Source organism: Phymastichus coffea, unplaced genomic scaffold (assembly GCF_024137745.1).
Source record: "Phymastichus coffea isolate CEN01 unplaced genomic scaffold, Cenicafe_Pcof_1.1 PCOF00163, whole genome shotgun sequence".
Lineage (NCBI taxonomy): Eukaryota > Metazoa > Arthropoda > Insecta > Hymenoptera > Eulophidae > Phymastichus > Phymastichus coffea.
The window spans coordinates 2267-29267 of NW_026706974.1; the positions used below are offsets into that span (position 1 = coordinate 2267).

The 27001-nt window shown below is 51.3% G+C and overlaps 1 protein-coding gene across 1 annotated transcript in view; it reads left to right on the forward strand.

Annotated features, from left to right (window-relative positions):
• Window positions 1–1418: 1418 nt before the first annotated feature.
• The window catches only part of LOC131672963 (homeobox protein homothorax-like), a gene marked incomplete at its 5' end in the record, with an annotated part of 105244 nt that continues 79661 nt past the window's right edge, over window positions 1419–27001 (forward strand). Inside the window, 2 exons of the mRNA XM_058950549.1 lie at window positions 1419–1469; window positions 4973–5121. Of these exons, the coding sequence (XP_058806532.1) occupies window positions 1419–1469; window positions 4973–5121 (200 nt within the window). The remainder of the gene's footprint in view (window positions 1470–4972; window positions 5122–27001) is intronic.

Consider the following 27001-nt stretch of genomic DNA (forward strand, 5'->3'; position numbering starts at 1 on the left):
GCGATCGCCGCGCACCGATGATTTATCGCCGATCTACTCTTGTTTACATTTGCGCTCGTCATGTTTGTTTGGAAAACAGGCGCCTCGATGAATATTGGCCGTCGATCGCGGCGCGACAATCGGGTCGTCGACTCGAGGCAATTGAAACGCAAATCCGATAGCCGAAATTGAGCAAGTCGGAGCGATAGTGGGCCGAAATTCGCGAGGATTAGCAAGGAGGCGAAAGATATGGCGCGGCAGGCACGTGCGGAGATTGCCGCTAATTAATGCCTTCCCTTTCTGCTCGAAGCGAGCTGCCTCGCTTCCACTTCCGATCGTCGCCGGGGCGACCCCGGCGCTCGCTCGCAGCCCGCCGCTTTTTAACGTTCCGAGTTGTCGAACGCCCGTCGCAATTTGTGCCGGCGGAGGAGAAAGAGGAGCGGCGGCCCCTATAGGCGAATAATAGGCCAGCGGCTCGCGAGCAATTCGTCACTGGCTGGCGCACGCCTGTGTGGCGTGGATGAGCCTCGATATGATAGTCCTCGCTCGTGCGTCGTCGCGGCATTCGGGCCGTCGTCGCCGGAGCGCGAATGGATAGCCACGGCCGCTTTGAAAAGTGCGCCCCATATGCCCTCCTCGTCTGATAATGCCGCGATATTTTTCTCGGCGCGTCGCGGCGGATGAAGCTCTTTTTGGAAAAATGCCAACGGATACCCCCCGCGCGCTGACTAATTGCCACGTTGTTGGATCGATGGCTAATTGAAATGCAAGCAGCTGAAAGACTTGTCCAGGCTAGCAGCAGATCGATCTGTATTCATAGGTCGTGCGGCATAAAGTACACTCGGCATGTCCATGAATCAGATAACTGTCAGTGGCGCTCGAGAGAGCGATGTCTCAATCGGTCTTTATACCCCCCCCCCCCCTCCCTCCCTCGTTGCTGCACACACGCATGTACAACTTTGTGCTTCTGTTAGCGGATCGTCATCCCGAGCGCCGTCCTTTTTAGTTTGCTGAGCGAATAAATTGCTCCGACTGCCAACAAAAATCTTTGGAGAAATCGTCGTCTTCCCTTCTGACTTTTCTTATCTCTCATAAATAATTCAGTGGCGCTCGACTGTCCGTCCACTCCTTGTCGATTCTCTATATAGACTTTTTCAGCAAAGCGAAGAAAAAGCCATCGGATTTATGTTATTTCAATGACACGCGGAGGAATGCAGGCACGCATTCAATTTTAATCCGTTTTCGTGGTGAATCATCGGCTCGAGTAAGCTCTGTTGAACAAATTTTTCGCACGAGCGTTCAAATTTTGGGCCAACTTTCCCAAGTAATAACCATAGCTGTAAACCACAAGGCGCAAGGCGTTGCTCATGTTGCGCGAGAGATATAGGATTTCCTGCAGTTTAATCCGCATAACTTTGTCTGACTGCGCGCGAGAGCAGACGCACGAGTTTCGCGTCGTCGTCGTCGTCCCTTCGGATCTTCGTCGTCCGGCGGAATGAGATATTTCGGAATCCTCAACTCTCATTGGAATTAGGATAATTGAGGCAAGGACTTTGGACGAAGAAGCCGATTGGATTTGCCGTCAAGCGACAATTACGAGTATCGCCAGACGAGTAAGGAAGTCAATAGTCGTAAATAACGACAGCTATGCTCTCCGTTTGGCACAGCAATAATTTCGCATTAAGCTATCAATCATGAACGGCGGTGGCGGGTACTAGGTAATCACTTCAAAGCTCGCGCGCTCTCTCTCGCTCGGCGTATAAACAAATCCATTAAAAGCCATTTTTCAAGCTCCCTCTCTCTCACTCTGGCTACTACACAGCTTTTGATGTCGGAGCGAACAAGTGCAACAAGCGATCGATATTTATCGAGCCAAATATACGCGCCGGCCCCCTCCACTCTCGCTCTCTCGCGGTTGATATTTATTATCCATTGCGCGAGCCGGCTAATAACTAAAGTGTAACTAGCCACCCACGCAAACGCGCGCGCACAATATACGAAGCGCAGCGCGCCGCAACGCTCTCGAGCACTAAATCATTCGCGTCGCAAGCCTCATTTGTAAGACAAACTTCGCGCGAGCAAGCGCCTCATTGCTTATAATACGCCTCGCCTTGTCGCTGCCTTTGATCGGATTACACGAGCTCTCGGGTGGTTTTCGCTTTGCCACCGGCGTCGGGACAGCCGCGCCGTCCGATCGGCCCGCGGACAAATTTCCTCGGCCACTCGGCACACGGTCCATCGCTGCGGCGCCGTGACAATGCACTTTCCGCCGGCCGCGGACATTTACGAGCGCACGCGCACAGCCAACTTCGCGGCTCGTCGCTCTCGCGAGGCACGATCTTGGATTAATCTTGCGGCCAAACGAGCACGCCGCCGGCGCTGCGCCTTTGACTTTCGGAAGACAGAAGAAGGACAAATGGAAAGACAACGTGCTTGGCACAAAGCCGCTCCTCCTCGACGGATGGTTTTGGCTTTGCTCGCTTCGGCCCGCGATTTCTATCTCTCGCTCGATTTTTCTCGCGCTCGTCGTCAGTTTGCTCATCTCGGAGTAACGAATGCCGCGTGGTTAATGTGCGCCACGGTTATAGATAGATGTAGGCAGTACGCACGGAGAGTGTTTTGGTGCAATGACCCTCTCTCTCTCTCTCTTCCCGATTCGGAGAGTAGTAGTATGCGAAAACATTAGCGCCTCTCTGGGCGTATGCGCGTATCTCGCTTTCTGCGTTGCGTTCGCGCGCCTCGGCACTTTGAGTGCCGCGCACAACTCCGGCGCTTGATTCCAATGCGGCTCTGTACCTCGTCTTCGCGTAGCCGAGGAATGCGGACGCGATATAATAGCTTCGTAACCTACGCTTGGTAGAAAAAAAGAGCGCTGATTTTAGAAAAAGCTCGACAGAAAGGCAGCCTCCATAAAAGAGTCTGCAATGCCATTTGGGAGGGTCGTATTTTTTTTTGCCGGCCGAGAATTCAATGCTCGCCGCGGGGGAGAGAGAGAGAGAGAGAGAGAGAGAGAGAGAGAGAGAGAGAGAGAGAGAGAGAGAGAGAGAGAGAGAGAGAGAGAGAGAGAGGTAACGAGGCTTTATTGCGCTCGAGCGCGACAAAAGTTCGGACGCACGGCGGCGGGATTGGTTAGAGAGCCCAGAGCGCTTTCCGGCTAGATTAGCCCGACGCACGCGCGCCCGAGCTTGAAAATTCAATGGCGCGAGTGGAGCTGCCGCGGACGCCCGAAAAAGTATTTAGATTCGCACCGATGGGATCGCCGAACCGAGCTTGCAGTTCTCCCTTTCTCCCGGATTCCGTGTAGTCCGAGATTGGGTTTGTATCGATTCGCCGCTGGAGGAATGAAAAACGAGACAAAACCAAGCAGCGGGATCCGCGTGGCGGCCGAAGCCGGGCATTTTCCGCGCGCTTAATCATTGGCGCGGCTTGGCGTTAAGTTGACGAGCGTAGACGCCGAAGAAAGGAGCGGCGTGAAACGCGATATCCAAAGAGGCGCGGATATCTCGTGCTTTTCTCGTTCCCCCCGCGCGGATCGTCTGCCGCTTGCCCCGTATTTTTCCGCTCCTCTCGTGTTATTCGTGTTATAGGCTTTTTACTTGGTTTTTGCCGCCTGCCACTCCGCTCGCTCGCACATTTCGTACGGCTCGCACGGCTCGGCGTTCCGTAGCGAATAAATGTCTTGGTATCCGGCGCGTACTCCCGTTCTATTTTTTGCGCGCAAGCACGCGCCGCTCCCCCCTTTTTTTGCGGCACTTCCGTATGCCCGCTAATCTGTTTGCGTCCGGCATGGAGTTACAAGCTCGGGCGGCGCGCGGATGACGTTCCGAGCGGCAAAGAATCGACCGCGAGCAGCGAGCCGTCAATCTCTCGACGAGCAGCGAGCGACGGAGCGCGATTCGTCAAGTATCCGCGGCGTAAATCTCGCCCTCGCCCTCGCCCTCGCCCTCGCTCTCGCGCGCGCTCTGTCGCGGTTCGACGCGCGCCATGGGAATTAGGAATGTTTATTTTCGGGCTCGTCGACCATATGCGCGCCGCGCCGCGAGCTTATTTCGACAGCCAGCGAATACCTTAAATAGAGCCCAGGCGGAGTTCGGCTATCTTGCGGGACGGAGAGACGAAGATGTCTCGTCTTCGCTGGGCCCAGACCAAACAATGCGCGCGCGCACTCACGTAAATACTCTCTACGCTGCTTTCTTTTTCACGATTGGTGGCCGACCACCCTCCGAACCCCTCCCTCTCGCTCTCTTTGAAAATAGTCAAAGAACAAACACTCTCTTTGACTTTGGTTTATTAAGAGGAGTTCGAGGCGAGCAGCATCAAGTCGCCCGTATCTGATAAAACGCGAGCGCGCGCAGGGCATTATAAATGACCGAATCTTATCGCGCAGTCCGTTTCTCAAGGTTCTATCGTGGCCGAGCGATCGCCAGCCTCCTCGAGCTTTCTTCGCTGTCCTTCATTATATACCCACGCGCACTTTTGCGACTCGCGATGACGGAACGATCCACTCTGTATGAAGAAACGTTTGAGCCGCTCCGTAGAAAAAAGTCTTCCTGCAGACACTACGGCGTCGGTTAATGAGGTTTTCTACCAGAAGAAGAAGAAGAAGAACAAGAAGGAGCTCGCCGGTAATATACGGCGATTGCGGTTAATTTTCCGGGATGAAAGCGGGTTAATGTAGCGAACGAATAGAGTCGTGGCGCTCAAGCTCATGTCTAATCTCTCTCTCTCTCTTTCTCTCTCGCACACATTGGTTATATTATACACGTCGATTCGAGCCATCGTCAGCTGGCTTTTTGTGCCTGGGGAGGTCCCACGCATACACTCCGAGGCCATAATCGCGCTTCTTGCGACTCCGGCTTAACGAGAGACCTCGTGCCTGCCGAAGCGTCGGACGCGCTGCCGCGTCATTTTCGTGATATCGGTGCGGCCTATCTCGATGCCGACAAGATTGTCCATGTCGATGACTAAGGTGGATGTTGCGATATTGTTACAGGTGATGCGAGTAACGCGAGTATCGGTAGCGGAGAGGGTACGGGCGAGGAGGACGACGACTCAACGGGCAAGAAGAACCAAAAGAAGAGGGGCATTTTCCCCAAGGTCGCGACCAACATCCTCAGGGCGTGGCTGTTTCAACACCTAACGGTAAGTCAGCGCTTTATTTTGCTGCCCCGTCTGTGCGTCGTCGACGCGGCGACGCCGCGGCTTCCTGTCCCCGCGCGACCATTTTCAAGTTGGCACTTCGCGGAACTGCGTCAACAGCCGAATAAAACAAGAGCAGCAGCAGCAGCAGCAGCAGCACGCGACTGACGGGGAGATAGAAAAAGAGAGGCGCCGATGGCTGCTGCTGCGCGCTCTCTCTCGAAATCGGCGTTCCGCGAACAGTCGTCACCGTGTGAAATTCCAGCGAGGCAAAAAAGCGCGATGCCAGAGGAGCTCGCGCGAAATCGTCGCTTCTTGTTTCAGCGCAGACACATCTCTTGGGCTCTAATTAAACGTCCGGCCGAAGGCGACGAGCTGCGCGCGCCGTCGCCTAGCGCTCAGACCACCGAGAAAAGACGGCTGCGCGTTGATCATCGCCGCGAGGCAGCAGGCGACGCCTTTGCAAAATGTAGTCGAATGAGAAAAGCAGATTAATGATCTAATTCATCTTGACTGTCCTGACGTAATCTCCTAATCTTCTAATGCCGAGATAAGGAACGGCTCTCCCCCACTCGCCGAGCTCGACTCCGGGTTCGCCAGCCAGCACTCGCTTCCCCCCTTCGAGCAGCGATTCACACACGACCCAAAAGTAATCCGAGCCGCAAAAAGTACAGCGAACGGAGCTCCCCCGCGCGCCCAGCACTGCCTACAGCGGTCGCACACCATATTTGATCGCGCGATGCCGGCACACATGTCAGTCGGCGCGTCGAAACAAAGACGAATTACCGCGCGCCGATTGAATCGGCGGCCTGCAAGTTAAGCAGCCAATCTTGCATTGGCCGCGAGAGAAGAACGCGCGCGATAACGCCCGTGGGTCGGACGGCGCGACTCTGCAGACACGTCGATTAGAAGAGCAAATTCGGACGATGCGTGCGATCAGGTTACCTCATCTCTGGCGCTGGCGCTGGCGCTACCGGCGCGTTACTCTCTGGAGCTGCTGGTAATCATATTGCAACGGCCTGGCAGCAGCAGCCTAATGGCATTACTGGCCAATCGGGGGGATGGCGGCGACGCTGAGGGCTTCCGAAGCGTCGCCGAGAATCGACTACGTATGTGTCGCTACGTCCCTCGCTCGTTCGCAGGCAGCGCCTTCTCTCTCTCTCTCTCTCCCTCTCTCTCTCTCTCTCTCTCTCTCGATTGGATATGACGTCGGCAACACAGTTGGGCGTTCTTGGACACGCTCTCTAATGCGTGTGCAGCTCTGGGTTAACTATCGGCGATCGATCGTACCAGTAGCGAAACCGACTGCTCGGCTCGCTAATCGAATCCGGCTGCCGCTGTACAGCCACGCGCCCCCGCGTGGGGCCATGCGAGCAATGCAATAATGATGCCAAAAATTTTAGATTACAGAACTCTCGATTATAACTTTGCGTTTAATGAGCGATAGATCGCTGCTGTACGTATGTGTTTAGATTACGGTTTGGAAAGAATATTGGAATCCTCGATTTCCGCTATGGACGGATGGTCGTTCAAAAAACATTCCAAATTCCAATCTAGACGACGAGTTCATGAATAATCCATGTTGTATGTATAGAAACGATTATGACGAATGAATGAAATTCGCCCGTCGAACAGAATAGAGAAGGCCCGCAACAAAACGAGAAATGAAGAAAAAAGTAGAGAGAGAGAGAGAGAGAGGAAGCGCAGCCTCGGACAGCCAGATATAAATTAAATTAATTTGATGAAGGTGGAATCCCTAGCTGTTGCTCTCTCTCTCTCTCTCTTTCTCTCTGCGTGTCGCTCTGCAGAGTCGCTCTCCGAGCGGCATATTTGGCCTGACCGCCGCCGCGGCCGTGTCACGTCTAGCGTGCGCTGTGTTTTGATTAAATTTCCCCACGCTGGTGAATTGTTGCGTGCGCGCGCAGAGCGATAAATTGTCGAAAAAACTGCCACGGGCGAAAAGTGACGAATGGTTTCGGAAAATTAAAAAGAAAGAAAAAAAAAGAGAAAATGAACGGCACTCGGAAATAGACGAGATCTGGTGTTTGCAAATGTACAGGAGAGAGAGGCGAGGCATGCGCGAAGTTTCAAATTTAGAAAGAAAGAATAGGAGGGCGAGGTCGGCTAACAGCGCAGCAGCAAGAGCGGCGGTGGCGGCGGCGGCGGCGGCGGCGGCGGCAGCAGCAGCGCATTATTGCGTCAGGCGCTTGTCATTTTGAAAGCTCGCAGCTTCTCTCGCGCCCACAAGTTTAATTAGACAGAGAAGTGCGCGCTCTCTCGCGCCTCGCGCACTTACGTGCGCGCGCGCCTTAATTTTATTCCGCGGTGTCACTCAGCTTACTAATTTTCTCTCCCCGAAAGTTTTGCAACGAGCAACATCGAAATTGTTTTTCATTCGCCGGCGAGCAGCAGCGCCACGCGAACCTTTTATTTCTATTCTGCCTTTTGCCTTAAATCAAATTCCTGGTCGTCTATTTTCAAGGCGTATAGCCCGCGAGCGGCAAAAGTTTTTGCACTTGCTGGCAAAAGATACATGCCCGCTCGCTAGCAGCGATGCCCCGAGCTCGCGCGCGCTGCAATTCTTTACTCGCTAAGTGGAAGATTCAATTTCTGGCTGGTTCAGTCGCCGGCGCGCTATGATTTATTCGCGGCGAATTTCGGCCATTCTTAAAATTGCCTGCGATCGCCAAAAAGCCAAGCGACATCGAAGACTTCGCTTGGCCCAAATTTATAATCCATTTTAATTTACTTCGGGGGACGAGGCACCGCGCGTATAGCTGTCTACGCGCGGCCGCGATTTTGGCTTGCGCGCGGCGCGCACCACTCTTCCGCTTTTCTTAAATCAATGGGAATGGCCGCGTCGAGCGATTGCACGAGCGCGCGCTTTATATATCGACGCTCGCGACCTTTCCGAAATTGCACCGGGATATCAGATTTCATCTCGGGAAAAGCACGCGTAAACTACCGTGTACATGCTTCCATTTCATTTCTAATGCTTGCCAATGCTTCCCGTGTTCCAGGTGAGTGTCATAACGCAGTTTCACTGACGATCAAAGCTTCTTTAGAGTGAGTATAAAACTGACGATAAAAGACGAGAGAAGCGGAACACATCAAAGTTCATAAAAATCGTGTTTCGCCGCTCGTAACGCGCAGCCGTGCACATCCGCCACTCGCTTGAGTCGATCCCTCGCCTGTTCCCGGATATCTTAAACAATTTGCATAGGCAATCATAGCGACAGTTTACTTTTTCGTCGGCCATAAAAGGGAGAGAAAAATTCGGCTTTATACGGCCATAACCGTAGCTGAGCATGGCCTACTTAGATCTCGTATCGGGCTTTACGTCGGTGAGCATCTATTGTCCCGGAAAAAAACTCTTCTCCAGGAATGCCAACTTCTCCGGGACAATAGTTGAGCGGCGTTGTCACCCTATTGGCGTTTGCATACACCGCTTTTCCAGCCGAACAAATCTCCCCAAGTGCCACCGGAGAGGATCTTTTCTTTTTTCTTTTTTCTTCTTTTCCTCAACGACGACGACGGCGGCGACGACGACGACGACGACGACGACGACGACGACGACGACGACGGCGGCGCGGTGGCAGCGGTAGCGGCAGCGACGACGACGACGACGACGACGACGACGAAATGCCTCGTTTATTTTTCTCGCTGCTGTGCACTTTCGAGCGAAGCAAAATTTTGCGCGGCAGCCACCCTTCGCACGCGCGCACAAGGCTACAGCCCCGGAAACCTACGTATTTGAATCACGCTCCTTTCGTCTTGATAAAATTTTATATTTCCGTTATAAAATTTGCACTTTTTCCAGTTTTGATTCGATATTCTGCGACGAGGCGTGCTTTCCACGTCCGTCCCCTTTCCGTTGTCGTGCATTCTGGAAATAATCGATTCGGAGACACGCGTGAATTGCAGTTGGCAAGCCAAATATCATAAACGTTGGAATATTCTCAGCTGGAAACTGCTGGAATGGAATCGACAGCACAATATCATATTATCGTAATTGCTACGCAACGCGCCGTAAATCATGCTGCTCTCTCTCTCTCTCTCAAAGATCAATAGAGCTGGATGCCGTCGCAAAAACTTGCGACAATAGTCCTGATTGCATTGATTAAAGGTGCGCTGGCGCGCGATGCACTTGTTAAAAAATTGAATTGTAGCGGTACCCCCCCCCCCTTTGTCGCTGCGCGTATAAATCAAGCCAGGAACGAGAAGTAAAGCGCAACCAAGTCAGAAAAAAAGTGGAGAGGGGCCCCGCGTCAGACGCTGCAGCGCTCGCGGCCATGCGGCGCGCTACACCAACAATGGCTGCCCGAGCCTTGGCCACGCGCATCAGCATAATTACAGCCTCTCTCTCCCTCTCTCTCTCTCTCTCTCTCTCTCTCTTAATCGCAGAGGCCGAGCGAGGGAACGCGCCTGCATTATATTCAAATGCAAGGCGGCGCCAAAGCTCGGGCGAGGAGGATCAGCGCCGTCGCCAGGCAAATTATATTCGCCCCGCTCGCGATTCGCATGCAATCGTTTTTCGCCTGCCCGCCTCCCTCCCCCGCTTCTCTCATTCTCTAATATCGAACTAATCCATCGTGCGAAAAAAAGGAGACGGCAGCGTTTGCCTTGCGCGCGCGCGCGCGAAGCTGGTACCCGCAGACGAGAAAGGGATTAAAGTCGTTTTCTCGCGGCGACAGGTTGAGCCATGATTTTTGTGAAATTTATCGGCTTTAATCCCTCCCTTTTGACTTTTTTCACGTTGGCTAGCAGCTCGCGTGTTGCGTCGCCGCACCTATCGGGCTGTCATTTGGTCGCTTGCGTCGATGTATGAACGCACTCATTGGAGTTTCGTCGCCGCCGAGTTTAGACGAGAGCGAGTATTAAATTCCGAGCTTGGTAGATTTGCAAGCTGCTCGTATCTGCGCGAGCGCATTCGAGCAGCCGATGGATGAAAGGCCGTTGGGCATTAACTCAGCTTTGACGCTACCTACTTGTCGCTCTCCGCAGTGTGTATAAACCTTGAGCCTTCTGCCGCGCAGCTTGAGCTGCTTTTTATTCGGCGCGACAATTTCCGTGATTCACGAGCTCCCTGGCTGCGGTACAAAAGAAGCGCGCGAGGCGCTAATTCCACGAGTCGTCGTGTGTGTCATATTATCGCGAGGAAGCGACGAAAAGGAGGAGGACGCGCGCCGTTGATCCTGCAAATTAATCCAATTATGCATGGTCGGGACATTAGCGCCCGCTTTGAACACCTCTCGGCTGCTAATGGACCGCGCGACTACAGTCCGCGCACGCATCCATATGCAAAGGCCGCAAACGGAGGATTAGTTACAGCGATTGCGTGCTTGCGCGCTTGCCCCTCGTTGCCGATATATATGTATATATATATATATATATATATATATATATATATATATATATACACGCGCACACACATATATATATATATCGTTTGGAAAACCCTCTCCAAGCCATCATCGCTATCCCCGAGAGCTCATCCGCTTACGAAACCCATTGCCGCGTGTGCCGCGCATGCCAAATAAAAGCAAGCTGCCCTTACCTTGGTCCCGTTTAATGTAAACGCTTCTGCAAATAGCCCGACGTGCGCTCGTAAAATTTATCGCGCTCGGCTTCGATCTGCGAATGCATGAACCGTCCGGAGTAAGCATAAATCGCTAACGACGCCTCCCTGAACGCAGCGCGCGCGAGCGCCGAAACACGTACGCGCGCCTCGGCGCCTCGGTCAACGTTCGGCGGCCGCCGCTTTAAAAGTGCAATCGCCGTGCGACGCCGCGACCCTTTCGTCCGTTTACGCTTGCGGTATGCGCCATCGAGGAGAGTGCCCAGTCCCGGAGCCGCATCTGTCTGTCGGTCTCGCGGCCAAGGGATGCGTGCGCACCCCCGTCGCCGATTATGCTATTCACAATACATTAAGCACTTTAACGCGGGGACTGCTACTGCCGGTCATCGCGGAGGGGTCGTCCGTAATCGATACACGCGCGAACCCATGGGCTTTTATCAAGTTTTCATGACTCGTGCGAAGCGACATATACGCAAGGATGCGATCGATGTGGGCGAAGGTGCACTTTCTTCGGGATAAAGAAGCAGGCGCATGGGCTGAATAGTTAAAGAGCTTGGGGTATAATGGGTACGTCGTAGCTGCCGGCTATTTGTATAAAACTGACGGAAACGCAGGCTCAATAATGCAGAACGGCCATGTGGGCTCTGAAAATTCCATGTGATGTGAAATGCGCGCGGAGGAGGCCGAGGCATGGAAAATTCATAGGTCCCAGCGAGCTGCCCGCTGTAAAAGAGAAAGAGAGCGAGAGATAGAGGATTACTTGACCAGCGAATCTCCGGCGAGAGCGTTTAATGGTCTCTCGGGGGCGCGCAGCAGCAGCGGCTCTGCGCGGCATCCCTCGTAAATACTGATAGCAGACTTATGGAAAGGCCTTGCCCCACTGAGATGTACAAGCCGGCGCGGCGCGGCGCGGACGCCTTGCGTCCGATCTGATTCGGGCTTGCGAGCTGCTTCGCTTTTCGACTGGCGCGCGACGGCGCCGAGTTTCGCCGAGTTCGTAAACATTGCCGTGGCGCGCGCAACTGACGCGCGTTGCGCCGATAGGAGCTTGCCGGTAATGCGCGTCGACCACTTGAATTACTTGTGTGCCTTCTTTTTTCTGACTCCTGACGATTATCTAATAATTCCGCGGGCACGATTGGAACGCGCGGCTGTACGTGTGTTCGTAATGCAGCGACTTTATCGTGGAGCAATAAAGTCCAGAGTTCATTTGCCTCGCGAACGGGAGGCTGATTTTTCTCGCGCGATCGACGTTATCGTGAATCGAGCGAGTTGTGCTGCACTGATACTTTCGCCTTTCTCTCTCTCTCTCTCTCGCTCTCACTCGTTTGCGGCCTGAATTGCAGAAACGTAATTCACTGATAATTCGGTATTTATATATCGGAGCCGTTTTTAATTCTAAATTGCCGCAACGAAATACGTCACGCGAGCGAAATGTTTGATCACGATTTTACGATTTTGATCGTTATTATTAATTGATTACGAATGCGCTCGTGTACGTTAATTTATCGTATCGCTTGCTGTGAGCGAGAAAGCTCTGACGTATAAATTATAAATATACTTTCCGGGAATTTCGTGCAGCGATTGTATTGTATACGTAGATTCCCCTGCCCGCGCGTTCATAACGTTTCGCAGTTGTTAATTAGTGCGCGATATTTTCTTGATTTTTGCATTCTCCCGATATCGCTCCGGCACGTTCTACATCTGTACATCCGCTCTCCGATGCATAATGCAACGTCGACCATTTCATTTTTAGACCCTGTAAAATTGGCTTGATAAATCAAATACTCCGAAGCCTGATAAACGCTGATAATTATTGCATTGCGCACATCAGTTGCACGTTCGCTAAACTGACTGCTCTTTTTTTGCATCTGTGAATGTCGGCTTAACATTGTTATTCCACGATATCATCGTATCGCGCTTCCGAAGCAAGTACCGAAGGGACACGAGCAAACGCAACAAATGAATAGTTGTTAAATCTTGGAAAGAACGCGAGCAGGAAAAAAACGAGCGAATCTCGGCGATCGTTCTCACAAGAGAAACGATTGCAGTTTACAGATATGCTCGCACGCGGAAGAAGCGCGAGTGACCGTGCGCCTAGTGAAGGCCCAGACGTCTCTGGTAAAGCCAAAGGCGATGCGATGGGTCCGAAGCAATTTTAGCGATTTTGAAAAGGAGCTTTGCAACGATCCGCTCGGTGGTTGGCATTTCAGCTGAAACCCACTGTTCTCGTTTGGGCAGGCCGATCATCCTCGGAGTTGCGCAAACATTCAATTTGCGCCCGAAAAAGAGGAGAGTGGAAGAAGGCGTTCAGAATGCAAGACAAAAATCAGATAGAGAAGGAGGGGAGGGAGGAGGTTGTTTTCAGAGTGGGCTGCATTCGCGGCGGCTGATTTCTTTGCTCGCGCGACGTCGCGGTCGCGCAGAAGGCGACTGGATCAAAGGCGTGCAGAAACGATTAGATGACATGGCAAGAAGCCGTGGAATGCCCAGCGGCAAAAGGGGCCTTAAACGACGCTAATGGATTCGAAATGCGGCCGCGCCGCGTTTTGCGTTTTTATCCGGTCCACGAGCGCGCCAGATCTCAGCGAGCTGATTAAAAGCCACCGAAATTTTCTAAGCTCGATACTGCGCCGCCACCGCTCGGAATCTTTCCCGTCGTATTATTCGTTCGGCAATTAACGACGATCAAGATCTCAAGTCGCGCGACGTCGCGAGAGAGTCTGGCGTCAATTCTGCAGTCCTGGCCTTCATTAGTTATAGTTTTAAGTTATTTACTGCCAGTTGCCACGCAAATAAGTCGGCAGGGCTTTCGGGTCAATAACCCTCTCGCTATGTGCACGCCGTGTATCGGCAATTTTTGGTCGTTAACAAATTCATGCCCCGCTCGCTCACGCCCGTTATGAATATTTCCGCGGAGCTCCTCCAATTTCATTGTTTTCCGAGAGAGGCGAAAGACCGAGTACTTTCTTGAACTCACGGCTCGACGTCTCATTAAGCACATCGTTAAAGTCAGCCAATGAAAAATTCAGCTCGTCAGCTCTGGTAACCGAGAACTCGTCGCGCGTGCTCACCAAAAAGCTTCAAGCCAAAAGGGTATACTTGGTGTGAAAGACAAACCACCTTCTTCCCTCGAATAAAAAAGAAAGAAAAACACGGCACAACATCAAGTTCCGAAGGAGCGCCCAGCTTGTAAGCTTACACCTGGCGCAATCGCGATGAGAGAGAAAGAGTCGAAGAGAGCGTGTCGGCTTACAAGAGCGTTTTATTTTTTGCGGCGCATAGTGATAGGTCCCCGGCCACGCATTCTTTTTCGAGCAGGTGGGGATGAGCAATGTCAAGGCATTCGTGGCTCTTTCTTTTGTTTTGCTTTCCATCCCCTTCACTTAAACTTTCTTTTCCTTTTTTTTCTTTCTTTTTTTTGACGAATCCGCAAGAATTAAAGTCTGCACGAAAGGTAATTGCACGAGAGGGAGAGGGAACGGACGAGCAATTTCATTACTGCTTAACGCCTCTCATAAATCTCTCTCCGCCGGCCGCCCTCTCTCTTGCTCTCCCACTCACGCGGGCGAGTCGCTAGAGCGCACTTTTCACCCCCGCGACGCTGCCGCCACTGGCGCTGCTGCTGCTGCTGCTGCTGCTGCTGCTGCTGCTGTTGTCGCTCGTGCTGATGATTCTTCTTCTTCGTCTTCTTCTTCTTCTTCTTATTCTTCTTCTTCTTCATCGATGTCGCCGTTGCTGGCGCCGACTTTCATTGTTCCTCTCAGCGATGTGTGTACTGCGCCCGATAGAGTGAAGGCTCTCATATTGAGACTTCGTAGCGCAAAAATACGAAGAACGAATGTAAAAGTAATGAAAAAATGTTGACACGCGTCAGAAAATAAGTCAGAATTTTAGTAGTAACAAAGTGACAAGCTAAAAGACACATGGTCGTTCTTAATAAATCGTCTCATCAAGCAACGAGTTAAAAGCATTTGCCCGGCAAGAAATGCTTGTTCGCCGGCGTTAAACGCGAAGCGAGGCTGAATATTTTATTGATCAGAGTCTTGTAATACTCTGCTCAGTCGATTGGCCAATTGCCACGTAGCTGTGCGGCGCACTCGAAGTAGATCGATTGCGAAATAGGTAAGACGAGTATTTGGAGAAGGCCATTGCACGTTCGCAGCGATAGCCAACAGCTAAACAGTCCGGAGCCATTGGCGCGTGCAAATCGAGGAATTCGAGCATCACCCTCCGGATATCGAGGACCAGCTTGTATTGCGTCGTCGCTGTCGTCAGAGAGACGCTGGAGAGAGGAGAAAAAAAAAATTGGTCGAGCTCCCAAACGAAATATCGGCGTACGTATCCGTATCCGACCGCAAGCTTTCATTTCCGTTTGACGCTCTATATTTCCACGACATTTATCCCGGTTTATCCCTCGACGCCATGGCTATTGCAAGGAAACGTGTCTCGGCTCTCGCTGCGTGTAATGGAGAACGATGGATTTTGATAACGTAGCAAGGTTTCTTGAAAATTGCTTTTTGCCAAGGCGAAAAAGAACAGGAAGAAACTCTTATTCAGATTTTATGTTTCGCTGATATAACGTAATTGGAAATCTTTGAGGATTCGCTTGCCAATAATCCCGCCAATCGAACTCAAGCCAAGTCGGCTCGTGGCCAATCAAATCTCGATCTTATACTCGTTCGTTCTTTCCTTCTTCTTCCTCTCTTTTTCTCGTCGCCGTACTCTCATAATTATTCACGATGGAACCTTTAATGGCGGGTCATCGCGCATAAATGAAATTATAATCGTGGAGCGAATTCGTCAAAGGAAAAACGTACACCTTGAACAACTATTATATACATATATCTTAATAAACAGCTTTGGCTGCGATCAATCGGAACGAGAGCCTCGCGCATAAATTGGCAGCTCATAAATATGCAAATCGATGCTACATCGATGGCCGCCTTAGCCGGCGGCAACTTATGCAACGACCTTTTTTGCGATTCACCGGCTTCATCCACTGCTGAATGATCATCATCATGAATATGGCTGCGCCTTCTTTTTGTACACACGCATTGCTAGATGATTCTACGAAAATCGGTTATATCTCGAGCCAGTGGATTGTCTTTAAAAAGAAAAGAAAATTCAATTACGCATTAGAGGACGCGACGGTCTCCCACCGGCCACCTAACGTGGAGCAGTAGCAGAGTCGAGCGGAGGTCTCTGACGTGGCTGACTCTGAGGTGGCGGAGAAAAAAGCGAGGAGCTAGAGGAATATGCGCTATACTCGCGCGACTTTAACGCGCTTAACGAGATACGTGGTTCTCTCTCCTTGCTGTCTGATGTTCTCCAGCTTTTTGCTCTCTCTCTCTCTCTCTCTCTCTCTCTCTCTCTCGTGCATCTGCGGGCTAGCCCACTGACAATCAGCACCAAGGCACCAGTTTTTCGTGGAATGCCTAATGAACGTTTCAAGCAAAAGCTCGCAAAGCTCAGATCAAAAGTCAACTAGCTAAGAAAAATGTATGAAGCTTCCATGCTCCACTGATCGATGTTTTCGACGGAGGAACACTTGTCGAGCTTTGCAAAGGTGTGACCCTCGCGCGCCGACAATAATTACGGCTGTCGCTCTTGAAAGCTTTATCAGTGAAAGAGCATCGTCGGCAATCTTGACAAAAGAGCAAAGCCAAAGGGTTTAAACAAGTGAACTCGACGCATCAGAAGGCAAAGTTTCTTCGTCGTCGTCGTCGTCGTCGTCGTCGTCGTCGTCGGGCGACCGTGAATAAATTAGAATTCGAGTATCCGCGTGATGTATAATGTAATGGATACCCAGCGGGGCTTTAAGCAGAAGAGCAAGAGATAGGGACTGCTGCTGGCTCTTTCTCGACTTGATTAATTATTTCAGTTCGAAGCCGAAACTAACAACCGGACGAGCAGCAGCACCAGCAGCAGCACGATCTTCTCGGAAACAGAAGGATACTGCTCATTCGATATTTGACACTACGACATTCGTCTTTTCATCTAATCCCTTCTACGTTTTTTTCTTCGGTCATTCTGACTTCTATCTTATCTTGTCGTCATCGTTGCTGCGTGAGTGTCGATGCGTGAACGTTAAATAAATCCACATGACAATCGTTTTAACTTTCGCAAGATTCTGTTTCTTTGAATGGAAAGCCAGTAGTTTATTATCATTCCACCCTCGAGCAACAAAAATCGAGGCTTTCACTGTGACAGTGTCTAATTGAATTGAAACTTAATGCCACGGTCCATTATTACAGTGAAATGTCACATTCTATTGTATCGATAGCAACACGATGTCGAACCTATGCATTTGTGAACGTACTGCACCGTATTAACTATTTATTTATAACTAAGCTCGCGCGTTGCTCACCAGATGATTTGGAGTTTATTTTTTTCAACTCTTAATCGAATTATCAAATTCGTTATAATAATTTTGCTTTCATGATATTGACAATATCAGTTTGTTTATTAAAGATTTGATATCGATAGCATATCGAGTGGCAAATACCTCAAATCCAGCTGTTTCAATGTGGACATTGGGAGCGTGGAAAAACTACGTCGCCCATGAAAAATACATCATGATTTGCAAGAAAAAATGTAAGCGTTTAAATTCAAGGACCAAAGATCTTTTTGGTTTTTGATTAATCGTTCTGACTCGTCCGAAAACAGAGCACTGAAGGTATAGCTACAATTAACACGGATACGGATACAAACGACGAGCAAATGTCGTGTCAATAATTTGAGCGTCTTATCTTCATCTGGCGTCAAAATTTATCACACTAGCCAGCTGTGAACAGTGGTCGCTGGCGGAGAGTCGTTTCTCTGGTCGCGCGGGACGTTGGGCGCGGGATTGCGAATCCTCTTGTTACCCGCGTCCGCGCTTGCCGATAAAAATCGCAAATTTCTGTCGTACACGCAAACAAGACTGCCTCCCTCTACCTCGGAAATTTCGTCGGCTCCTATTCTCGAGGGTATCTTTCGATATTTAAGGCACCTCGATCGAGCGTAGGATATCTCTGCAGCAGTCGCTTTTTTTTCCCTCGCTCTTCTCCGCCGTCGTCGCTGTCCTCGCCTCTTGTTCTTTTTTTCGGTCTCTCGGATATTTTCGAAAGAATCCTTCTCGCCTGATAAGAAAAGGATTTAACTAAGAAAAGAGAGGAGTGAGCATTCGAAAATCGAAGCAAAGTTCGCATATCCAAGGCGTCTAAAAGGATTTCAGCGTTAGCTTCCGATGTGCGAGTGTCGCTGGCGCCTCGATTCTCACGGAAGGTGTGTGCGAGTGCAGTGCCAATTCTCTGGAGGGGCATATGGCGAACGCCCGTTGAAAGAATAAGACGCGCGGAAGCGTGACGCCCGGGCTTACCTCTCTCTCTCTCTCTCTCTCTCCTCTCTCTCTCTCTCCTCTCTCTCTCTCTCTCTCTCTCTCTCTCTCTCTCTCTCTCTCTCTCTCTCTCTCTCTCTCCTCTCTCTCTCTCCTCTCTCTCTCTCCCCGCGGGCCCACCAATTTATTCGTCTCGGAAGTGCGAGTTGCACGGGCACGGAAATAAATCGTTCGAAAAAAGTAAGAGAGAGAAAGAGAGAGCGGGACCCAAGCCTTAGAGATCGCTGCACTCGATATACATATGCGAGGTGCGTGGATGATCCTTCCGCCATGTGGTTGGCGCAGCGACGAAATATTATTAAAGTCCCGCGTAGCCCATGTATTTTTTCCTTTGGGGAATTTTCGAAATTCGATCGAACGCTCAGATAAGTTTCGTTAATTTAAGGATACTTCGAGAGAGGCAGAAAAAAAAGCTCTGGCGAGAGATCTGATAAACGGCGTTTCTTTTAGAGAAATATCCGAATGCAAGCCTGTACGAGAGGTAAAAGATGAGTCGAAATAAAAGGGCTAAAGAATACTGCAGTGAAAGAGAGAGAGAGAGAGAGAGAGAGAGAGAGAGAGAGAGAGAAGGTTAGGGATGACGTTCGTTCGCTCTGTGCCGTGGCCGCGAGAGGGAAAAGAGAGAAGCAAGCAGGCTATAAGAGTCGGAGGAGAAGATCATCTGCTGCTATAACAGGCTGCTGCCCAGCACAGCTGGCAAAAAAAGTCAAAGGCGACGCGCGCTATGGCGATGCTATGTTGATGGTGTGTCGCTGCTTATTTTCGAGCCGCATACCTGTGTGTGCCTCGCTCATTCTCATTTTCTCTCTCTCTCTCTCTCCGAATCATATAATACGCATTCAGCGCGTTTCTTGCACACAGCCTTTGTCCGCGCTTTGCATCCGCTGCAGCGCGTGCAACCCGCACGCGTGAACGTCGATAATCTTGGCATTTTGCTCTCGCGATGATGCGTTGCACGTCAATTTTAGCGATTCGATTTCCAAATCCCACGGATAATGGCGTTCTCTTGTCGTGCGACAGCACCGGCGCTAGTACTTGCCTTTGGTTGAAAGTCACTCTAATAATTTCAGCGCTATCTGGATTAGAATCGTCGTTGCGAGCGAAAAGTGTTGCACGGGTCCGCCTAGCCAGCAAAAGAAAGAAAAGTAGCAGCAAGTTTATGCTACGGGCATAATCTTATCGTGGTCCCAGCGACTTCTAGGCGAACGAGCTGCGCCCTATAAGCGAAAGAGTAAAAGTAGCGAAAAGCAATGGCAACTTTGGTGTGCCCTCATATATACGCCACACGGTTCTCTCTCTTGGTCTCTGTGTGTATATGTGCGTACGAGAGAGAGAGAGAGAGAGAGAGAGAGAAGGGGTGTCGCGATAACGTCACACTCTGACAGAGTGCCGCTGCTATCGCACCGCCACACGCCGCCAGAGAAACAAAATGGAACCGACCCCTCCCGTTGGCCCTTGCGCTTGCGGCCGTTCACCGCTCGCTCTCGCTCTGTGTATAGTACCCTACCGTGACTTTCAGCGCTACCTATGCGCTTCAACCATATATTCTTCGCTAGCCTGATTTTTCAGAAACGCCAAAAACAGCATCATTTCGAGTAAGCGCCCGAATGAACGCTTGGCTAGCAGAAAAGCTCATTTTTCAATCGTTGACGAGAGCTTGCGAGGGAAAATCAGCCCGGTATCAAACAAGTTAGCCCTCTCGAACACATCAAAAATTCATTGGCGGCGGACGAAAGCTAAAGTAGATGGACGTATCGGCTAGGGGCATACATATCTGGCCGTTGTGCGTGCATACGTTATCGGCGAGCTTAAAAACGTGTGAAACGCGGAAAATGTGCCAAGCGCAACGTCGCAATAAAAGCGCGCGGCAGCCAGCCATTGGCCTGTGCAATATTTTCAATTCGCACGCAGCGCCAGCGAAAACTGCGAATAAAAGCTCGCGCGAGCGGCTGCAACGTTTATTTAAAAGCCAGGAGGAGAGGATGAGGAAGAAGAAAAAAACTGTGCTGCGCGTGTATTTTCCTCTCTCTCTCTCTCTCTCTCTCTCTCTCTCTTTGTGTTCGCGTTTCGCGATAACGCGCTCGGCCGTTACGACGTGTTTGTGTGCGTATATACGCGTGTCGATGTTTGGCAAAGTCAACGAGGTGTGGAGAGTGAAACGTCGAGGTCCGCGCGTATGTGTGCGTGGAGCCGCCCGCGTTATAACGGGGCCGGGGGGGGGGGGGGGTCGATATGATCGCCGACCATGCGTGCACTTCTCTCTCGGCGGCTGTACCGATGCAAGGTCACACGGCTGCGCGCACAACGCGGATTTCCGAACGGCACTAGCCCATGCGCGAACGCCAAATTTCGCGGGCTTCTGGCTTTTGCCATATACTTGTGTGCCCGATGAACGTGATCGAATATTTGTTGCACGAGTTTCACGTTTGAACGAGAAGTGGAAAAAATAATGCGAGCCTCGGTGGTTGCGCAAAATTCAATGGTCGGTTTCGTAAAACGTCTATTCGATTGGGCTCTTGCGCCAGACAAAAACATATAATTTTTTTCATTTAACAAAAAATTCCTTTCATTGTCGCAATCGGATAAGTTCTAAGAAAATATAATTGTCCGAATAGATCGGATCGAGTCGTTCTTGCGTTGGTAGCGTTGGTTGGTTGGCGCGACAACCAGTTTGCACTCGAAAAATTGCGAAGGACAATAAAAGAGAACAAATATCGATTGTCGCGCCGACGAAAATAATCAGATTGCAAAAAGAGACAGCGGCAGTGCGTGCGTCAGACGTTGTACGTATAGGCGAGGAACCCGAGGGACTAGGTTGCGCGAGCGCGACTGCGACGATAAGATAAAAACGCAATGCTGTGTTCTTGGCACACACGCACATATATATAAGCACGCACACGTCTTCGCCCGATCAGATTCGCCAAGACGTACAGCGCCCGCCATTACTGACACGAATGTTGTACATTTTCGCGTCTTCGTTTTTCTCTCTCTCCCTCTCACTCTTCTCGCATTCGCGCAACACGGAATGTCATTTTTCAATATATTATCTTATCCCAGTGGAGAAAAAGAAGTGGCAAGAAATATGTACCGAAAAAGAGGAGAAGGACGAGGAGAAAGGTTTTTACGGGCTTTTAAAGTGCAATATTTGAATAGGGCAAGTGGGTGGGTGTCTGTTTGGAAGGTTGGTATTCAAAGGCCGCTCGCAGACTAGAAACCATTTAGAAATCGGCCGCAAGATCGTTCGCTCTGCCTGCGAATATAGTTCTGCGAAATTTCAATGTCTCGCTCGCTGCTCTCTGTGGCGCGCCTCGTAAAAGTACAACTTTGTCCCGTCGTTAAAAAAGTTAGCTTGGCGTTGCTGGGCCGCTGAATACAAAGAAGCGAGCTCGGCTTGGCTTTGCATGTGGAGGCAAAAGGGTGCGAGTGTGGGTATGCGTGTGCGCTCGCTAAGGTAATCGCGCACGCGCTATACGTTCGAACGCTCGTAAATACGGGTCCGCGGGATTTGAGGGACTAAGATGATTTATAGAAAGCCAAGCTCGCACTACGCCTCGGGGGCCTACTCGGGCGCGCCTTCGCCTTTTTTATTTTCCCTTAAAAATCTCTCGCTCTCCTGCTTCTCCTGGGTCCCTTTCGTCTCGCTCTGTGCATCTTTTTGCCGCGTCCGACTTCTTTACTCTCTATATCTCTGCCGTCGTCGCTAATACCTCCACTCGCATCCGAGACTCGCGTCTTTTTTCCTCGCTACGCTTGCTACGCTTTCTCCAATTTGGCCGGCAGAGTTATTACGCCGCCAGATACTTCTCTAGGATCTCTCGAACCTTTGGGCGCTGCCAAGACTCCATCATTTTTATTGAATATTTATAGATTCGCGTCGTTCCATCAAATCTCCTTTCCGAAGGCAACATAAATCTCAGCGGAACTCGCTGTTTCTTTGGACACACCCTTGAATGATCTGCGGAGCATTCTTGTCTCTCCCGGGCCGAGCTGCATCGCGCGGCCATAGCTGCGGAATAAAAAGGCCCCTAATCAGACTATTAAAGAGGAGAGGAGGGAAAAAGTGCCAGAAGCTAGCGCAGCGGCGCATTCTCTCGGAAGATCGACGTTCGATATAATTAGCCAAGCGCAAGTTTTATCCCCCTTTTCGCCTTCTCCGCTTCTGCCTCGTGGCGAACGAGGAACCGCGGATCCACGTAATTGCCAGCTCGCCGAGCAATTACCAAGCGCGAGGTAAACACGGTACACGCGTGCGTGCGCGCACCGCAGAGCGCGACTACCGGAGCTTGTAATTAAATATTCCCGTCGGGCCTCTCTTGTGCGAACACGCACGCAGCGCGTGGCTACGAAAGACCCGAGTCGCGCACTCGCCAAAGTAGCACGGCCAATGGACGCTTTGGGATCTGCAGGGATCTGCAGCGTGCGCTTCCTTCCTTCCTTCCTTCCTTCCTTCTTTCCTTCCTCTGGCCGCTGATCCGAGCCAGCAGCCGGAGCCGCCTCGCACTGCGACTCGATCCTTCGCTTTTCGAATGACGGCGCGCGTCATTGTTTTATGTCCGCGGCAGTGCGCGCGCGCGCCATGTTTCGGAGCTAGCCAATGGCGTGCAGAGCACCTGCCGCCTCCCCGCACATGCACGCTCTTCTCCCCCTTCGACGCAAAACACCTTTGATGCGAGCATGCGTCAGTCTCGCCGAGACTCTCCGTCGAATTCTCCGCGAAAAAGACAAACAAAGTCGGATGCAATTAAGTCGTATTGTCGTCATGAATAATGCAGCAGGGCTAAATTGAGCTAAACCTGGCCTATACGCGCCCGAGAAGAAACCGAATTAAATGCTTTCGTCAAAAAGCCGCCATCGATCAATCGCAATCAGCGACTCGAGATTCGGTTTGTTTAACTTGCTCGTTTTACACGCGCGCCTGCAGCGGAGCGGCGACAAAAGAGAAGCCACCGAAGCAGGAAAGAGAGGGCGAGAGCACCAGTTAAAATCTTCATTGCGCTCTCGGCCATTCTTCTCTCTGTACCGCACCTATAAGGGCAGCGACGCATGCGTGTGCGCAAGGTCGAGCGCGTTCCTCGCCGAGAGGAGAGCAAAGTACGCTGCAACGCGCATAAGAATATAAGTGCTTACCTCGTCTGTGCCCTCTTTCTCTCGCTCGCTCTGTCTGGTACTTAAGTACATGTGGACGATAATAGCGCTATCGCTCTCTCTCTCTCTCTCTCTCTCTCTCTCTCTCTCGCTGGCGCGCGCGCGCGCGCGAATTTCCCACGTTGCCCGCTGAAATTGCTCTCCTGCGAAACGCGCAGATACGTTCGGATCTCTCCCGAAGGCGATTTACGAGCGCCCGAGCGTTTGCCAAATTGATTTGGCCTGCTTTTCGACTTCTCCGGAATGATCTCGAAACTGTGCTTTTACAATTGATATCGAAACTAACAGACTCGTTTGTTTGTTCGTGGCAGGTAAGACAGTTTCTTTGGAGGCAGTGCCGCAAGTTCGAAGCGCACTTCCTGCAAGTGCGCGCCTACCATAAGCTCTACGGCTTGGCACCGAGGCCCATTGCCCTCGCATCGCATACGCGCGGCCATAATAATTTTGCGCTGGGTGGGATTTTCGCTCGGACTCGTTTCACCGAGTCTGGCCTATGGGCAGCCGCTTGCGCGCCGCTCGCTCTGTTATTAGCGTCCGCGGCTCGACGTTATTGCCTCGCTCCGCGCTGGATCTCTTGCTCGCGATCTCTCTTGTTCCCCGCCAAAAGGGACTGGCGGAGCTCGCTCGCGCGCGCCATAAGCGCGATCTTCCATCATCGGCTTTCTCGAAGGATTTCTCTCTCGCTCGGCGCTTTTCGCCGAAAACTTTTCCCCGATGCTTTTACGATTTTGAATTTTAATTGGCTATGCGCCATCCGCGCGATTGTTGTAAAGTTGTCGTGCTCGGCCGAGCTGGCCGTGGCTTAGAAAACTATAAAATTTAAGGGCTCGACGGCTGTATATCAAGGGATGTATCGTCTTATTTAATAGTGTGCTCGCGCGCTCGCGCGCGCGCGCTTGCATGCGCATACTCATCCATAACAAGTTTCATTCAGATTCGCGGGGCTAACGATCGTAAAAACTTTTATCGGTCAGCCACGAAAATAAGAGAGAGAAGAAGAACCTACCGCGGACAAGCGGATAATTCAGCCGGGCGGACGTTTACGAGCCACTGTTTTGAGAAAAAAAGCTTTAGCCCAATATGCCGTGCAGTGACAGATCGGTTCGCCTAAGCTTCGTGTTTTACGGCGTCGTTAACTCGGCCATTCGATTTTTAATTAAGCTCTCTTAAGAAGACGATAAAAGATGAGCGATTCTATCGCGCGCAGACGTCGTTGTATAATCGGATTCGAGAAAAAAATCTTGGACGCGCCTGCCGCACATACTCGCTCGCGGTGCGACGCGCGTACGCGTGTACGCGTGTGTGGATAATTGCAGAGCAGCGTCAGCAAAGGGTGTCAGCGCGGCGTCGGCCACTAATCAAATTCAAACGCATACGTAGCTGCACTCTCGCGTCGTCGCCGCCGCCACCACTGCCGCTGCGGCCAACTCGTCGCTTGATGAAATTACGACGACGGTCACCAAGTCTCGTACGTGCGCGACCGACCACCTCTATATACCTTTGATTTGCGACTGCTGCGCTCGTCATTGGACAACGGTTTATCAGCGCGAGGATTTTCAACAATAATAACGTACGAGGCTGTATCGTGGAGCATTAGCATTAGCAGACTGCTTGGGCAGCGCCGATCCCGATCGATCGAGTGCGCCGCGTCTGGAAAGATCGCGGGGCGATACAATGCCTTGGCGCATGACAAAGCGTCGTCGTCGTTGTCTGGCATAGATTTCGAGGTCTAGGCCGCGAAACTCGATTCGATCTTTCGCTCGCTCGGCTCGAGAGAGGAGAGAGATGCAGCGATGCGCATAATGGGTGGTGTGTGCACTTGCCGCGGGAGCCAATTATTCGATACGCCGTCCGCTCGCTACGTGCCGCCACTATCTCGGGCCTGCATCGCGTCGCGGCGCAGCGCAGCCGGTCCGCCGCATACGTGAGCCGCCAGCGCATCAGGGGCACGAGAGAGACAAGTCGTTTTTCCAACGACGTTAACTCGATTTCGTGCACGAGCGCTCGCTCGCGGAACAGCGGACTCGTACGCAACGCGCGCTTACTTTTGGCCTCTTTCGAAGCTTCGGCAAAGTTCGTTTGCCGATTGCGTAACGCAGAGTCGTTGAGTCATTGCCGATGGCCGCGAGAACGGCCCGCGCGAAGGCTATGAATCACGGCCCGAGTCGATGTAGGGTGCGCGCGCGCGCGCGCCAGCGAGGCAGTTATTTATAAACAACAAAAAGATCGGAATCGAAATCGCGCGCGAGCTCGCGGTTGTATTCTCGCAGCTGAGGGAGAGAGAGCGCAACGATAAAATAACCGAATTATTCGATCGCGCAATTCCGCACGCGTATCACTCTTAAAATAATCCGAATTTAGGAAACGCGCGGAAATTATTGGATCGCGCGCTCGCCTGCACGTAGAATTTGCATTTATTTCCAATGAGTTGGCTGCGAGCGCCAGTCCTATTAATTCGCGAGCGAGCGCGCACCAGCAAAATAATACAGTATAAATGATTTTAAGAATTTATTTGCGGCCGATCCGCTCCACTGAATAAATTCATTTCCCGCTCCGATACGTTTTCTCTCTCTCTCTCTCTCTCTTTCTCTCTCTGCGATGCTTTTAATTTCACGTTATTACCGTTGGCACGCGCGCATTCGTTGACGTTTTTGCAATCAACTCCGCGGGCGCGAATGTATTTATAAAATTGCAACGCGCGAGAGTCTGCCCCGGCGGTTTTACAAATGAGAAAAAATTGATTTTCGTTATAACCATCGGATCGTGTTAATTATCTCACGGACACAATGCGCGGGCTTGCAAACATTTCACTGCGTCAATTGGATTCGTTAAATCGGAAGGCGACCTCGTAGCTGCTGCCAACTAATCACCCAAAAATGATTTCACAGCCAATGCCAACGAAAGCGATCGGTGAAAAAAGTCAGCCAGGAATATGATAGTTCAATCGAAGCGATTGAATTGAACGCGGTAGAACGTAGCGCTTGTAAGTTGGAAGCTCGAGTCCCCCTCGGGCTACGCTCGGCGAAAATGGTCGTGTACTCTGGTGTAGATCCGAGAGTGAGAGCGAAGAGGAGTCGCGCAGGAGGGGCACGCGGAGAAACAAATAAGGGGCAAAAATTGCGCGGCGCGAGCGGGTGCGCCTCTGGATCTGTCTCTCAAAAATGCATGGCGCCCGTAATCGTCCCGATGCGTCGCTGCTGCAGGAACCGAGTTATAGTAGGCTCCGCTTCCCTCGGGACCTCAGACGCGATCGCTTCCTAAGAGCCGCTTCTGCAACTTTTATGACGGCCGTAGCACCTCCGTTCCGCTTGCCCCTTCGCCGCAAGGCTCGTCCGCGCCCTTTGACGTGTTTCCAATTTTCCAACTGTCCAAATCGAATGTAAAGTTTGGCCGCGTACCGCGGATATAGCGGGCACGACGATGCATCTTTCCCTTTCTCGAGTATCCGAAAATTAGGTATGCACAGATGGCCTCCAGATAGGCCTCCTCGCACCGCGTAAACATCATTACGCATAATGTCCGTGGCCGGGCGATACGCGCGCTTGTATATTTTAATTTTCCGAGATAACCATCTGCACGAGAGATATAGAATACGAAGGTACATGCTAGCGCCGATTATGTATTCACGAAATATAAGCTACACGTCCCGGAAGTATGTGCACAAGCGATAGATGCGAAAGGAGCCGCAGCAGCAACAGCGCAGATGCGTGCGGCTTTCCAATCATTGTAAAACCGCCAACAGAAATATAAAACCATAAACCGATCGGGCGAACGATACG